This window comes from Cyprinus carpio, unplaced genomic scaffold (assembly GCF_018340385.1).
Source record: "Cyprinus carpio isolate SPL01 unplaced genomic scaffold, ASM1834038v1 S000006615, whole genome shotgun sequence".
Classification (NCBI taxonomy): domain Eukaryota; kingdom Metazoa; phylum Chordata; class Actinopteri; order Cypriniformes; family Cyprinidae; genus Cyprinus; species Cyprinus carpio.
In genome coordinates this window covers 257191-274575 of record NW_024879254.1, presented here as the reverse complement: position 1 = coordinate 274575, position 17385 = coordinate 257191, and the positions used below count along the sequence as shown (strand labels likewise).

The 17385-nt window shown below is 37.1% G+C and overlaps 1 protein-coding gene and 1 long non-coding RNA gene across 2 annotated transcripts; both read right to left on the bottom strand.

Annotated features, from left to right (window-relative positions):
- Nucleotides 1-226: 226 nt before the first annotated feature.
- LOC122144201 lies at nt 227-12265 on the bottom strand. Its single transcript, XR_006159602.1, has 3 exons — nt 12136-12265; nt 1029-1113; nt 227-551 (listed from the first exon to the last, which is right to left on the bottom strand). It is a non-coding gene; the product is annotated as an uncharacterized LOC122144201 (long non-coding RNA).
- Nucleotides 12266-14282: 2017 nt separating this feature from the next.
- LOC122144200 lies at nt 14283-17167 on the bottom strand. The gene is made up of 3 exons (XM_042754921.1): nt 16512-17167; nt 15286-15547; nt 14283-14894 (listed from the first exon to the last, which is right to left on the bottom strand). The coding sequence occupies exons 1-3, from the start codon at nt 16775-16777 to the stop codon at nt 14694-14696; spliced, it is 729 nt and encodes a 242-aa protein (XP_042610855.1). The 5' UTR covers nt 16778-17167; the 3' UTR covers nt 14283-14693.
- Nucleotides 17168-17385: the final 218 nt, after the last annotated feature.

Sequence of the window (17385 nt, the reverse complement as noted above, 5' to 3'; positions counted from 1 at the left end):
GAAGACTGTACTGATGATCTCGGATCAAGTTCAGCTCTCGAAATGGAAGCACAAACATGAAATCTACATCCTGATTGGCTTTTCCCTCTGCCCAGTCCAGAATGAACTTATGCACAGAGATGGTTTTTCCGATTCCAGCGATGCCTTTAGTAAGAACAGTCTTGATCTGGTCTTTCTCCTCACATCCTGCTTCAGCTGAGGCTTTAAAGATGTCATTGTAGCAGATTGGAGTGTCTTGTGAGTATTGTGTTCTGGCTGTTTTCTCCATCTGTAAAACCTCATGTTCTTCATTCACTCCTTCTCTCTCTCCCTCTATGATGTAGAGCTGTGTGTAGATCCTGCTCAGGAGGCTTTTATTCTCCTGGGGTTTCAGTCCCTCAAATAATCTCTCATACTTGTTCTTCATGCTGGTTTTGAGCTGGTCTTTGACTCTCTGTAGTTCATCATTCACTGGTTGATCATGTTTATTCAAAGACACCGTAACGCTCGTGTTGTTCAGACAGAAGACAGAGGTGCCTTCTCGAGACATGCTTCGCTCTCGATCTGCTCTGCTGAAATATCACAAGAACAGATAAAAAATATCTAAACATAAAGGATGTGTAAATTAACATCTAAATCAATAAAGATGTCAGTCTTGTCGTTTCAGGAGCACAAATGCCAATAAAACAAGTCCCTTACAGAGTCTTAAATGTCTTAAAGTGGAAGTGACGCTGTCATTCAAGATTACGTTATTTAGAAGACTGATTTTCACTAATTAAAAATATATAACAAACAGTTAATGTAACAATTTTAAAGGAAAAAGTGATGTTTTGTTATAGCTTTTGGAGCAAGGATGCCACCTTCTTGCAATACCACAGCGTGTGACGTCATGGGGTTGGTTCCCTCCATTGGCAAGTCATATGTATTATATATAATATAATATAATATAATATATGGACATGTATGAGCAGATGTGCTCCTTGTGTCAAGTCCTGAGTGTTTTTAAATCCGGTAAATCAGTTCAATCATCACTACACGTTTATCCTCACCTGGGGTCAAAGGTCACTGCTTCATCACTCAATTCAGGAGGAAGATTCACAGATGCATCACTCTTCAGAGACACACAGCTGGGATCTGCAGGTGAAGATCACAAAAAAATTGGAGACAATTTTACTGCGCGTTTATGAAATTGAAGAAATCATTCTCGATTATGAAAGCTGTTTGCATAGCTTCTCAGTGAGCTACAGCTCTGTGTAGTAAATGCTGCTCCATCTGAAAGCATGTGAAAATACCACACTGAATAACATATTTTTACTCCAAACTCACTTCATAACGTCAGTTGAGTGTTTGAAATAAATCCTTCTGTGAGATGATGTGGCTTCTCACACAGAATAAGGCACGCAACATATTTCATAATATTCTAAGCAGTAATAAAGGCATTGCATTATAAATATACTTTAATTAAATGAAATTTAGAATAATAACAACTCAGATAAACCATGTATTGTCATAAGCGTGTGTTTATTAGTCACGCTGAATAATAAAAGCAGTTAAATCCTCTGATTATCCAGCTATCGCTATAGGCATTTCCTAGATTTCTTCTTCGGGGCGTATTTGGAGTTTCAGCGAGAGAGTTCCCTCTGGCCTTCAGATGGAGATTTACTGCTGATTACAGAACCGTGCTTCACTGAAAGATACACATGAGAATCACAGCTTCTGTCGAATTGCGATCTCGATTGCATTTCGATTTATCGTGCAGCCCTAATATACACTCTCGTTTAGATCATCAGAAGACGAATTCATAGATACTGAACATGGTAAGATTACATAAACGAGTGGTTCTATCATAAGCATACATAATACAGTCAAATTCATCAGACAATATACAAGAACAGCAACTATATACACAATAACCTGAAGGATGTGTGTGTTCATTCAAAGAAAGGTTTTTTTTATGAATTTATTAGAGAAGAGTCCCTTTTTATGGGCATTATGTGTCTGTTTTAGAGAGACTTGAGTTAAAGATTTAGAATAGATCTCAACAACATCACACACTGTGCTTAGATTTTTCTCCTTAGCTAGAGAATCTGGTGGTCTCACATTTGTCTCTTTCAAAGCTTGTGATGTTTGTTGAACATGTATTTTAATAATTCACAGTGACCACAGATTAATGTGACTATCTGTTTTACTGAACCTTCTTATTCTTTTGTCCAACAGGTTATATCCACAACACATTTCTAGACAGAGCGCCATCAACAGGTAAGGAGTAAAAACACAAATACCATACATTACAAAGCTTTAGAAGAGCTCTCAACAACGTCACACACTGTGCTCAGATATCTCTCCTTAGCTAAAGACTCTGGTGGTCTCACATTTGCCTCCTCAAAAGTTTAGATTAGAGATTTCAACAAAATCACACACTGTGCTTAGGATTTTTTCGTTAGCTAAATTATCTGGGTGTCTCATATTTGTCTCCTGTAATGCTTTAGAAGAGATCCCAACAACTTTACAAAGTGTGCATCAAGTCAAGTACTCGAAAGGCACTAAATAAATGGGGGAAATCATTAATTCAGAGTCAAAGGCTATATTAACAGAGAAATTATGCAGAAATAAGGGTAATGTTACTTTTTATAGTGAATTTCTCTGAGACTGTACATGCCTCAGTTTTAAGTCTGGATGTCCTGTACTGTGATATATCAAAACAGATACAAGACTCAGCACCCCAAGGACGACCTTCTGGAAAACAGCCACGGAAGCCAGGACAACATATCACAGTCACTGGAAACACCAGAGACACAGCCCCTCTCACCGGACACATTATCCCTCTCTCCAGCATCTCCACTTCTGTGCTTCTCACAGAAAATGAAGGAATTGGTGTATGCTGGGACTAAACTCTCTCACTCATTCGCTGCAAGCCCGCAAATATCACCAAAAAAACGGCGGGCCCCCCAACCACTAAAGCCTGTGGGCCCTGCTCCTGTGAGAGCTCTCCGACCGCTGCCACAATGCCAGGGCCCAAACCCTCCATCTGCTGAAGGTGAACCAAAAACAACTGATAGCAGCTCTCAGTGATATGTGTGTCGGGTCCCCGCTATAATAGCAGCAACATTCACAAATGTTTACAGAACAAGCGGGAACCCAGCGTGCCTGTAGCTTTCTCTATTTCAGTTTTATCACGTGATAGAAAGTCTAAGGTCTTTTCAAGCTCAAGGGCAAACTCATCTAATCTGCGACCTATAATGCATCAAACTAAGATTGATGTAAAGACACAAAGTACTGCCATCAAGTTGGCATTTTTAAACATTCGCTCACTAAAAAATAAATCATTTCTAATCAATGACTTTATAACCACAAACAATCTGGATTTTATGTTTCTAAATGAAACATGGCTAGAAGACAGCTGCAGTGCAACAGTCCTCAATGAAGCAGCCCCTCCTAACTTTACTTTCATGAGTGTCTGCAGGACTGTTAGGAGAGGTGGAGGTGTAGCTGCTCTATTTAAAGATGTCTATCAATGCAAGCAAATGTCATTTGGTCAGTACGTGTCTTTTGAATATCTAGGGATTGTGCTGAAAGGTGCTCCACGCATTCTGTTTATCATTATTTACAGGCCTCCAAAATACTCTCCAGCCTTTGTTGAAGAGGTCACAGAAATGCTATCAATGATTTCAAAGATTTTGACTGGTTTGCTATTGCAGGGGATTTTAATATTCATATAGATAATGCAGAAAACAAAATTAAAAAAGAAATGATAACGGTTCTAAACACTTTTGACCTGATTCAGCATGTGTATGTACCCACACACAAAGGTGGACACACTCTAGATTTAATCATCAGTAGGGGTCTAAACATTTCATCCATTGTTATTAAGGACGTAGCACTATCTGATCACTTCTGTATTTCCTTTGATATATTGATCTCTGCTACCACTGAATCTAGATCTGTGTCTTTCAGAAGGAGATGCATTAACGAGAACACTAGTGTGCGGTTTATGGAGGCTATATCTCTAACACCAAGCATTTCTGCAGACTCTGTTGATATTCTCCTTGATTCCTTTAACTCAAACGTTAAGAATGTTATTGATGATATTGCTCCAATAATAGTCAGTAAGAAAACAAACAGACAGAAATCAGTTTGGAGAAGATCAACAGCAGTTCAGACTATGAAAAGACAATGCAGAAAAGCCGAGCGGATGTGGCGGAAGACGAAACTTGAAATTCACTATAGCATATATAAAGACAGCCTTCACGCTTTTAATGTGAAACTAGCCACAGCTAGACAGAATTTCTTCTCAAACCTTATAAACAGTAACTTAAACAACACTCGTACTCTTTTTGCCACTGTTGAGAGACTGACAAACCCCCCAAGTCAGATTCCCAGTGAAATGCTCTCAGTTAGCAAATGCAATGAGTTTGCTTCCTTCTTTTCTGAGAAGATCATTAATATCAGGAAGGCGATTAGCACATCCTCAAGTAATGCAGAGGTCAGACAGATCTGAACGCAATATCAAAAAGATACTATGTCTATTTTTGAAGCAATTGATAGCAAAATTTTGGAAGAAATAGTGCAGCACCTAAAATCGTCAACCTGCGATCTTGACACACTTCCCACATCTTTTTTCAAAAGTGTGTTAAACTGTTTAGAAGCAGATCTCTTAGAAGAAGTGAACGCCTCACTTATTTCTGGGACTTTTCCAAACTCCCTGAAAACTGCAGTTGTTAAGCCCCTCCTGAAAAGAGCAATCTTGATAACACCCATTTTGAGCAATTATAGACCAATATCTAATCTTCCTTTTATAGGCAAAATTATAGAAAAGGTAGTTTTTAATCAGCTGAACAAATACTTAAACTCAAATGGATACCTGGACAATTTTCAATCTGGTTTTCGACTGCATCACAGCACAGAGACAGCGCTCATTAAGATAATAAATGATATTCGCTTAAATTCTGACTCTGGCAAAATATCAGTGCTGGTATTGCTAGATCTCAGTGCTGCGTTTGACACTGTCGATCATAACATACTACTAGAGAGACTGGAAAACTGGGTCGGGCTTTCTGGGATGGTACTCAAATGGTTCAGGTCATACTTAGAAGGGAGAGGTTATTATGTGAGTCTAGGAGAGCATAAGTCTAAGTGGACGTCCATGACATGCGGAGTCCCACAAGGCTCAATTCTGGCACCGCTCTTGTTTAGCCTGTATATGCTCCCACTAAGTCAGATAATGAGAAAGAACCAAATTGCCTATCACAGCTATGCTGATGATACCCAGATTTACCTAGCCTTATCGCCAAATGACTACAGCCCCATTGACTCCCTCTGCCAATGTATTGATGAAATTAATAGTTGGATGTGCCAGAACTTTCTTCAGTTAAACAATGAAAAAACTGAAGTTATTGCATTTGGAAACAAAGATGAAGTTTTCAAGGTGAATGCATACCTTGACTCAAGGGGACAAACAACTAAAAATCAAGTCAGGAATCTTGGTGTGATTCTGGAGACAGAGCTTAGTTTCAGTAGTCATGTTAAAGCAGTAACTAAATCAGCATACTATCATCTAAAAAACATTGCAAGAATCAGATGTTTTGTTTCCAGTCAAGACTTGGAGAAACGTGTTCATGCCTTTATCACCAGCAGGGGTGGACTACTGTAATGGTCTCCTCACCGGCCTTCCCAAAAAACCATTAGACAGCTGCAGCTCATCCAGAACGCTGCTGCCAGGATTCTGACTAGAACCAGAAAAATCTGAGCATATCACACCAGTCCTCAGGTCCTTACACTGGCTTCCAGTTACATTTAGGATTGATTTTAAAGTACTTTTACTCGTTTATAAATCACTCAATGACCTAGGACCAAAATATATTGCAGATATGTTCACTGAATATAAACCTAACAGACCACTCAAATCATTAGGATCGAGTCAGTTAGAAATACCAAGTGTTCACACAAAACAAGGGGAGTCCGCCTTTAGTTACTATGCCGCCCGCAGTTGGAATCAGCTTCCAGAAGAGATCAGATGTGCTAAAACATTAGTCACATTTAAATCTAGACTCAAAACTCATCTGTTTAGCTGTGCATTTGTTGAATGAGCAATGTGCGATGTCCGAATTGATTGCACTGTATTTTACATATTCACTATATTCTATGTAAAATCATTTTCATTTTTTAACTGTTTTAAATTAAATTTAAATACGTCAATTTTTAAATCATTTCCAATGTTTTAAAATTGCCTGTTTTATGTTTTTAAAATTGCTTATTTAAATCACTTTGAATTACCATTGTGTACGAAATGTGCTATATAAATAAACTTGCTATACGAGCGTATGTGACGCTCAGTGGGTTCAGGTGCATTCCAGCCTTGCCTTGCCTTACAGAACACATTCAGGGCTTTTCAGAGATACCAAATGATTGGATGTTTCTGCATGAACACTCCCTCTCCTTGGTCATCAAAAATGTCTGATATTAATTTAGTGACACTCTTATGGAAATATGATAATATTTTGTAATTATCCTTTAAATCTGACTAATTTTTAAACTGTGTGTCATAAATCAACATCTCAGGAAAATGTTATGGGGTTTCAAATCAAAATACGACTTTCTGTTATGAAACAGGACGTTGATTTCATACATGTCCTCATATGAGGACACCGGGACTAAAATCATGTTTATTAGAGACATAACAAATGAATAGGGAAAGAAATTACATTTCAATATTCCTATGAAATATTATATATTATTATGAAAATCTTGTCAATTATTACTCCCATTATTACACTTCTTTCTTTCATTACATGTTGCTCCAAAAACACATTAATATGCAAATTAGATTTAGTTTATAGATATATTATATTTAATGAGAAAACTGGTTTATGGTCATTTTACACATATTTTGCAGAAAGAAAAATGGTATATTGAATCATTCTGTTATAACATATTTGAGAATTATCTTTATACAAAGTTTGGTAAAAAAAAAAAAAAAACCTCTGAAAACTAAAAATGTATTGGTGATTTAAAAAAATTGTTTTTGCCTATTTATGTTCATTCATGTCTTTTTATTTAAGAAATTGAGTCCCGATGCCTACCGAGGACATAGCATAACTTATGAATGAAATATCATTTTAACATTTTTTTTTTCTTAAATGCTCTAAACAATGAAATGACATGAAAAAATAAAAATAAAAAAAATCCTAAAATGTTTTGCCAGGTCTTAAGGGGTTAAAAGAGACAAATGTGAGAGATCCAGAGTCTCTAGCTAAGGAGAAATATCTGAGCAAAGTGTAAAGTTGTTAAGATCTCTTCTAAAGCTTTAAAGGGGTCATATGATGTTGCTAAAAATAGTATTTTGAGTATTTGGTGTAATGAAATGTGTTTATGTGGTTTAAGGTTAAAAAAACACATTATTTTCCACAAAATGAACATTATTGTTTCTCCTCTATGCCCCGCCTTCTGAAACGAGTCGATTTTTACAAGTGGAAATGTTACTCCCCTTACAATACTATGAAGCCGTCTACCAGCACGACCAGACAAAAACATTAAAACCCATTACAAACAAGGCATTTGTTGCATCCAGTGGGGACATAATTACTGATTATAATGACTTTATATACTGTCTTTTTACGCATTGCATAACGCGCCACGTAATGTCTGCATTTGTGATCGTTGAAACAACAAACAACAAGCCTACTCTACAATCCTTAAAATTTGCATTTGAATCATCAGTTGCAAATTATTTAAATATGTAAATGTACATGCCGGGGCATTGTAGTCTACTCTCCCAGGATCAGGAAACAGTCCTCCATAAAATGCGTTGCACAAATCTGAACATTTGGGTCGAACTGTTCTGGAACAGTGTTGTAAATACAACAATCACTGATTTGTAGTTGTGTCCTCTTTTGGAAGTCCAAACAAAAAGTCCTGGTGATCCACAGCGCCAAGTTGATGCATTTCCTCAGCGACCAGCACGGATCAGCTCTAGGCATGACCAGGCGGATATCATCTTCTTTTGGAAGGCCAAACAAAGTAGTTTTGCTTTCACAATGAAACACAGCTTCTCCACAACATGGCAGCAGTGGCAACAGCGAGAGTAAAAGTTACGCCTTCTTTCTTTGCATGAACATTTGGGCAGCGTTATGCAAATCTTCCCACATAGTGACGTAGACATGTGGGGGCGTGTTAGAATGAGCCGTTTTAAGGGGGTGTGGTTGACTCTTAACTTTTATAAAGAATATCTCTTTGGATTTGAGACTTTAGTCTTTGCAACTTTACAGATCTTCTATATGCACAAAGAGCTTGTAACAATCCAAAAATTTAAATTGCATCATATGACCCATTTAAAGAAGACCATTGTGAGATTGTTAGAGTTTTTGTCTCAGGAGACAAGTTTGAGAAGCAGGAGACTCAAGCTAAAGTTTTCATTAAATCTTAAAAATATTGAGAGAGAAAAATATTGAGAAATATTTGAAATGGTAAAGAGATCTCTTTTTTATGTAATTTTTCTTCCCTCTGGTTAGCTTCAATGTCATTTATCTACACCATTTCAATCAAAGACAATACATGCATTGTCATATTTGAAGTTGTTTTATGTAGACAGTGTTTTATTGCACAGTGATTTAACAGAGGAAACCATAACCTATATTTACATACATGCAAAAATGGGCTGTACAATTTTATACTAAAAAAAAAAAAAACTTTGGGACACTAGTGTTACATTTGTTTAAAAAAAGGTATTGCTCTTATACTAAACATCTTGCACTTGTAAGTCATTTCTAGTGTGTTTGGAAAATGTGGTGAATATACAATGCTGGACATTGAAGATAAATTTAAACATTTCAACTAGTAACCCTTTATATTTAGTGCTATTTTAAATGAGTTTTAGTATTTACAATATTAGTAAAAGTTTAATGTTTCTCCTAAAAAAAAAACTGAAGACAAAGCTGATATCTCAATGAGACAAATAAGAGAATCAGCCCTTAGTATCCTGAGCATAGAGTAATAGAGTCTTAATCTAGAAGATTACAGCAAGACAATAAAGAGATCTCCCATGTTTCTCTCTCATTGTCATTTTGGATTCCTTTCTTTCAGAACTTTCTCATGTCTCAGTTGTGTCTACTTTTATTTCTCCTAAGGATTTTTAGGAGAAACATCTGAGACACTTTAGAGACTAAAATGAGAAATACATGAGAATCACAACTAAGTCTCCTGAGGTTAGAAAGAGCAACCACTGAGCAATAAAATATTCCTATAATGGAGCCTTGATAGAGATCGCAACTAGACAATAAAGAGATATTCTGTTTCTTCCAACACATTCTCAGTTTTGACTCTTTTTTTCCCTCAAATATTTCTTATGTCTCATTTGTGTCTACTTCCATTTCTTCTAAGGAATTTCAGGAGAAACATCTGAAATGCTGTTGATATTAAAAATAGAGATAGATGAGAATCTCATCTAAGTCTCCTGAGATTAGGAAAAGCAACCACTGAGCAATACATTTTTCCTATGGGTAATAATGCGTTATGGACGTGACCATTATCGATGCTTCATATTAAATCATATGCATACCAGCACACGTGTTTACTACATTGCTGATGACTGATAAAGGTCTACTGCTGTGATCTGTTTCATGCTTTCTGTATTATAATATTTAAGAAATGACTTAATTCTAATTTTAGAAATTGAACTCTTAACAAGATTTATCCTGCATTTGCTGTGGGTAAGAACAGGCGGACTGTAGGACAAATCACCAAAACTATTTTTAAATGTTTTAAATTATCTTATTTAAACCTTTTATGTTTCAAATAACTCTTGTTGCTATCTGTGGTGCATGCAAAGCCTACAAAGAGCAAGATTTTGCGTGTTCAGCACACATGGGTGAGACATGCAAGAGATGTGCTGCATCATTCATTCTTATTTTTGGTTTTATTTTGAATCATTGTATGATTAAAATAATTCACTTTGTTATGCAGTCTTATTCGCAGTCTATCACTTTATATTTCTACGATATTATATTTTGCATATTTTACTTAACCTGTTTTGTATATTAATTATTTAATGCATAAGCGAGTCATTAAAACAAGTTTTTTTTTTTTTTTTTTTTAATGACAGCGAAATCCGTTTAATCTTGATCAACAACAACTAATGATCAATGAATCAGAGAGGCATTAATCCATTAGATCATTTTAAAAAATGTCTACAGTTATGGTCAAAAGTTTTGGCAGTGACATAAATTTTGTATTTTGCAAAGTTTGCTGCTTCAGTATTTGTTGATTTATTTTTCCACGTTTCTACGGTATACTGAAAAACAATGATAAGCATATCATAAGTTTTAAAAGCTTTTACTGGCAAAAAATATATATATATAATGAGTCAATATTTACAGTGTTGAACCTTGTTCTTCATAACCTCTGCATTTCACTCTGGCATGCTGGATATTAGCTTCTGGACCAAATCCTGACTGATGGTGATCCATTCTTGCCTTATTAGTTGATCACAATTTGTGGGCTTCTGCTTGTCCACTTGCCTTTTGAGAACTGTCCACAGGTTCTCTATGGGATTGAGATCCGGGGAGTTGCCTGGCCACAGATCCAGAATTTCAATGTAATGATCTTCGAGCCACTTCTTTATCACTCTTGCTTTGTGAACATGGTGCTCCATCATGCTGGAAAATGCATTGATCACCACCATACTGCTCATGGATCATTGGAAGAAGTTGCTCTTGCAGGGCGTTTTGATACCATTCTTTATTCATGGCAGTGGTTTTGGGCAGAATTATGAGAGAGCCCACACATGGATGTCTCAGGATGCTTCACTGTTGGCACGTCACAGGACTCATGGTAGCGTTCACCTTTTCTTCTCTGGACAATCGATTTTCCAGATTTCCCAAACAGTCAGAAGGGAGCTTCATCAGAGAAAATAACTTTGCACAAGTCTTCTGTTGTCCAATCCTTGTACTTCCTGCAGAATTTTAGTCTGTCCTTGATGTTCTTAAGTGGCTTCTTTGCTGACACTCCACACAACAGTACATTTTCCTGCAGCAGGTGAACAATAAATCATGTAGATGCTCTCACACCAACCTGGTGCCATTCCTGAGCAAGCTCTGCACTGCTGTAGACTCGATTCTGTAGCTGACTCCTCAGGAGGAGACGTCCTGGCACTTGCTGGACACTCTGGGATGTCCTGAAGACTTCTTCACTGCATTCAATCTAATTAGCATGATACTGATTTGACCTGACTAATATTTATTCACACTTTCACATGTGCTGCTGATATGATGAGTCAGTTTATGTTAGCTGGTCATTTTGTGTCAGGATCAAAAACAGTGATTTTTTTTTTTTTTTTGTGAAAAGTTATTTTTTGGCCAATGAAGCTTTTAGCAATTATTTAAAATGCATCTGATCACTCTACACAATAAACACAAAATTTATGTCACTGCCAAAACTTCTGGCCATGACTGTAGGATGTAGACTGCATGGTGAGGATTTATTTTAATGTGGACCCCACACTCTTGCCTTAAACAGTGAGGTTCTGCTGTGAGTTCCTGTGTTTGAGATCATTTTTAGAAGTCTGTGAGTTTGTGCAGCTTGAGTCTGGAATGAAAGGAGGCAGTCAGTCCTATTTTTCCAACTTCACACTTCATGAATCTACATTTAAAACCAAACTTTATACATTTATGGGCACTTTATTTTTGCAATGGGAGTTTCAACATTGAGAGTTCTTTATATTTCTTTAATTCTGTTGTTCAACACCTACAGTGAACTGTAAAACAGTTTTATTGAAAAAGAAATGCTGCTCATTGTATTAAATTAGTATGTTATAGAGCTCATCGTATAGAACTGTCTGCAGACGCATGATGTTGAGTGATAGTTTCTGTCTCAGAGTAAAGAGTGCATGAAGAGAAATACTGAAATCACAGACTCACTAACAAACAGTAAACTGAGAAACAGTGATTTCACACGATGTGACAACAGTATCAGAATGAGCAGCTCTCCATGATTCACTGACAAAGACACACTTGATCATCTGTTTGATCATGACATCAAGAGTTTAAATAAAACCATCAAAATGACTTCAGCACAGCATTAAAGTTTGAGAAGCTCAGTGACCAATGATACATCATAAGACGACATTCCTACATGAAAATAACTAAAGAAAGATCAAACACTCACCTCAAACATTATTTCTAGATATTTCCATTTCCTCCTCTGAAACGTTGAGTTGAACAGCAGCTCTGAAATTTCTTTCACTTCTGTAAAACAACTGAAACCTGCTTCCTGTTTTCTTTCAGGAAGAGACATGAGAATCAGAAGAATTAAACTGGTTCCTTATAAAGATCACACACACACACACACACACTCTCTCTCACTCACACTCACACACACACACACACACATGAAAAGAGCACTGCAACTTTACAATTGTTCTATTAAAATAAACGTATTTTGCTTCATACAAACGTTGTCTTTGATTAGCCTAAAAGTAAAATAAAATGACATTCAGAGGACTTAAAGCGAAAGTCCCCTAAACTTCCTGAATGGCCGCTGCACCTCCTGTGAACGTCCCCGTGAATGTCCGGAGGATATCTGCGAGAACGTCCGCTCGACATAAAGGGGACCTTACATGCTGACGTCCGAGGGATGTTCGCTGAGGCCATTTAGGGGACGTCCTGGGGACCTTTTTTTGTTAGCACATTTTCTTGTATTCTGAACAAATGCAGATTAATATGGAGGGATTATTGGGTCAGATTATAAACTAAAAGTCTAAAACTAAAAGTCTTAAACCAAAACTAAAAATCTAAATTTGAAACTTAAAGTCCAAGTCAAAAATTAATCTGGTATTTAGGATTGGGCATTTTGTATTTAGGATTGGGCATTTTCTATTTAGGGTTGGGCATTTGGTCATTTAGCCATTTAGGATTTAGGATTGGGCATTTGGGGATTTAGGATTGGGCATTTAATCATTTAGCCATTTAGGATTGAGGATTGGGCATTTGAGGATTGAGGAGTGTATGCAAATTAGGAGGCGTGGCCCAAATACTGGAGGCTGGGTTTGAAATGGCTTGTGCGCAGAGGCACCTTATGGACAGCAGAGGGAGCTCCCAGTGCTAAGGAGCACACTGTAATGAAACCAAACGGAGCGAGTGAGCGGCTTGAGCGAGGATTGTGTGATAACTTCAACTTAATGACAGCTTTGTAACATTTGTGCCCTCAAACACAAAGCCACCAGTGAAAGGAGTGCTATCGGTCTGACGACGAGAAAGCAGAAGACAGTGCAGCAGGTAAGATGCTAACATTAGCTACTAGTTATATAAGCTGATATTGCTAACATGCTTTAGTAGGGTATTATTATATTGGGACATGCTGTTTTGTTTTTTAAACTTTTTGCTATATATCATATATATATATATATATATATATTATAAAGTTTGTGAGAGAAAATAAATTAGGCTTGTTCGACTTGAACCGACGCTGCACACTCCAAGGCCGATCGGTTTTATGACATCAAAGTACTGCGAGAGCAATTCAAAAGCATAAGGAGCGTCTACTCTCTTTGATGTCATATGTCGTGTGTGTGTATATATATATATATATATATATATATATATAAAAACGCATATATAATACGCATATATATAAAAAAAAAACAAAGCATAAAAAAAAAACAAGGTAAGAAAACAGTAAGGCAGCATGAAGGCCAGTGACGATGTAACAGCAGGGTTTTTTGTGCAGTGTAAAAACGACCGCAATATATTGCTATATTATGCTCTGACATCGTCTTAACGTGTTTGTGTGGTGACTTTGCTGCTTCCAGCTGATATTCTGCTAGTCACTTGCAGTCTGCGCCATTGGGTCACTAACATAGTCTTGTGTGTAAAGGTTTAACCATCACAGCTAACACTGTAGTTCAGTGTTGTGCTACTCACCTGAAGTCAAACAGAACCAAAGAACTAGAGGGGACTGTTGAACCGTTAAGGCCATGTTTCAGTAACTTTTCTTATAACAATATATAACCCACCCACTGACTTATCCTTCTTGCAGATAGATGTTTCACCTGGACATGAAGGACCACTTGGTGTCACAGCTTTGGGTCAGAGATTTGCTGCAGTGTTTCCAGAAGTGCTCACAGCCAAGCTACGGCTCATTCTGTAAAAACGGGATCAATAGACACCACTAGACTCCAGACTTTTTCACTCACTCAGACACATTGGCACTTTATTCTCAAGTATTGTAGTTTATTTTCTCCTCTTAGTTCTTTATATATATATATATATATATAAAGAATATATATATTTGTTTGTTATATCTTTAAATATATATATATATATATATATATAATATGACCTATAATTACATGATTTTATTTTGTTTGTTATATCTTTAAATTACCTTCTGTACTTTTCTGTTCTCCCTGTAATTGTTGTTGTGGTGCCTGAATTCCCCCATAAAAATCTTGTCTTGACACTTTATTATCTTTCTTTTTTGTTGCATAATACAAGTAGTGTAGTAAAGCAAAATAAAGGCTAAATTGTTACAGTAAATTAATCTCAATTAAGGACTTCCCTTTTTATCAATAATGGTCTGTGTCTTGTCCTCTGTGAGTATATATGCATTTTGTCAGGAGAGGACTACAAGGAGAAGGGTAGTTTGTCAAAGACAAAGTCTTCCGGGCTGTTAGGGGGGCTGAATTACTGTAGTTGTGCTGTATCTTGGACATACCCTGGTTCTCCTTACAATAATCTAGACAATACTTCCACAGTTTCACAATAAAGTTGAACACCGTAGTCACGTTGCTCTGTGCTTGGTTGAGGTAAAAGGGCAAAGTCTGCTTCAGTAAGCTGCCATGGAAGCTCAATCTCTGGAATGTCAAGATGAGTGTCCACCCCTGCTGCACTTGGTCCACTCCAGTCAGTCCCATATTGTTCACTGACCTGTTGAAGAGCAAAATGGCTATTTTAAAAAGTAAACAGTACAAAATCCAAATAAAAGCCAAGAATCAGAGCGTAAATGCAAGCAACTTAAGAATCATTGAACTACTACACGAACATTCTTTAATGTAATATTTTTTTCAACAGGGACAACATTATTGTTGACATTGTTAGCGAGATTGCAGACATTTCAGAGCAACCGCAGCTAATGTTGTGTTGTGGCCAAAAAAAATAAAAAATCATCACATTAAACATCATCACTGCGTAAGAGACAGTCAAATTTATAAAAAGAGAAGTATTTATTCTTGCAAGAATAGGCCCAGTCGCCACACAGCAGTTACCCTGTGGAGTGAGTGCATGTGTAGCAGAGGCTTTTCCCTGTTAAAATCACTACCTGCATGAGATCTTCACTGTTCCTGAATACATGCCACATTTGCAGGGAAGACATATTCCTGGCAGTTCTGATGCTGTGGTTGTTCCATCCCTGGACAAAGAAGTCGAGATGGGACTGGATCACAGGTATGAAGACCCAGTGGAGAGCATACAGGTGGAGCTCGTTGTCTGGATGTAGCAAACCCATGCTTTCCAAACATGAGAAGATGGAATGGAAAACATCCAACACACAGATGTAAACATCTCGCCACAGCCTCTCAATTCTGTTGGAAGAAAAAGCTGTTAAAGCAACACTAAGTAGGATTTTTTACCTTCAAATAATGTTTCCAAAATCGTTTCAGTGGTTCATCAAGTCGTGACAGGGTGTGAATGGCACTTCTGGATTCGTTTTGCGGCCCTTTATCAGCCCTATCCACACTATACAAGTTTGCCAGATCGGGTCACGTTCCTACAGTCTTAAACATACAACTCCACTAACAACATCTAACCAGACAACACAACCTTAGTGTTACTTTAACTGTCCACAATTAATTGTAGAGTAATTTATAACAAGGACACATTGTCATAAATTCAAAGCAGCAGTCCTTATTTACATCTATATTCTACACATGTTTTTGCAAAACGGATTAAAATCCGATCCTCATTTACCGCGCTATATTCAGATATAAAAGAGTGCACGTCACAGAAAGCAACAGATTGCCTATGAGCTGCATTTTATTGACCATCAGCTAAAATGTCTAAATCAAAGACTTCAGTAAGAGAGAGCGGCAACAGCCCTGGTAAGATCATCTCGTTTCTTTACTTTTAATGAAGATGATTGTGTGTTAAGCGTCTGCTACTTACTTTCACTTTGATTTGCAATAGTTTTGCGCTAGGCTTTATGAATAGACCTAGATGCTCAGCTGCTAAACACAGGCATGTTGAAGCCTGTAGTAATGTTTTTCATAGATGTTATGGCTATTGTTTCTGCTTATTGTTTTTCGAGAATGTTGCAATCCTGTTTGTCATTGTATCAGAAATATCAGTGTCTCAAGCGCCCTTTTTACTAATTTTTTTTCTAATGCCTGTTAGTTGTCCAAGGTTTTGCCTATATTTGGCGTTGAAAACAGAAACGTCTTTAGATATGTAAAATAATCTCAAAAAGCTACATTTTTTTCACAAAAGTGACCGCCAGTGGTTGGCATGTGTGTCGCTCTACACAAAATCAATTCTTGGCTTTTTACATACCTTTGGTTATGGACACTGCGTCCCGCAATGTGAGAGTTTCGATTGGTTCCTCTATGGTGCACCATGAAAGTAGCAACATCTCTGTTTTCACCTCCTTTGTCACTCCGCACACGAGATGGAATTCCGTAGTTTCTGACAGCATGTTTGAACAGATTTAAGACAGTCTCAGCCCTGTTGTTTGTGGATGCACCAAGATAACCAAGTCTGCTGAAGCCATCAATGCCACCATGGATAACTATGCGCCACCTACACAAATAATAAAACATTTTAAAAAATAAATTTGTAAGAGACAAACACTGAATACATGGTTTGTCCAACAGTCTTTCGCATATACAAAAAAAAATTACATGATTTTGCACAATGTAGTCATGAATTGTAAGAGATGCCAATACAATGTCAGAGACTGTTATTGATCTCGAAATAAGCAGTTTGTGCAAAAATTACTCACTAGTGTAACTCACTGTGGTTAACAAAAATAACCATAGACACTTAAACATTCTTTTTACCAGGTCACATTATTAGGCTTTCAGTCTACTTAATGATGGTTAAAGTAAATATTTTGATAATCATTGTTTCACAAAATGAGGGCTTTCTGATGAACATTTTCACCAGCCCCAAATACAAATGGTTGTGTTAATGTGCATTTTTATTAGTGGTGGGTAGAGATCGACCGATATGTGTTTTTCTATAGCCAATGCCGATGTTTAGAGGTCAGGGTCAGCCGATGGCCGATATGTGCTGCCGATTTTTAGGGCTGATATCTTGAAGTTTTCCCCTTCATTTGCATGCTAAAATGTCACACTAATAATAAGTGGATGCACAACATTTATAAACAAGTCAATAATTTACATAAAAGTTTTAGAGCATTTATCAA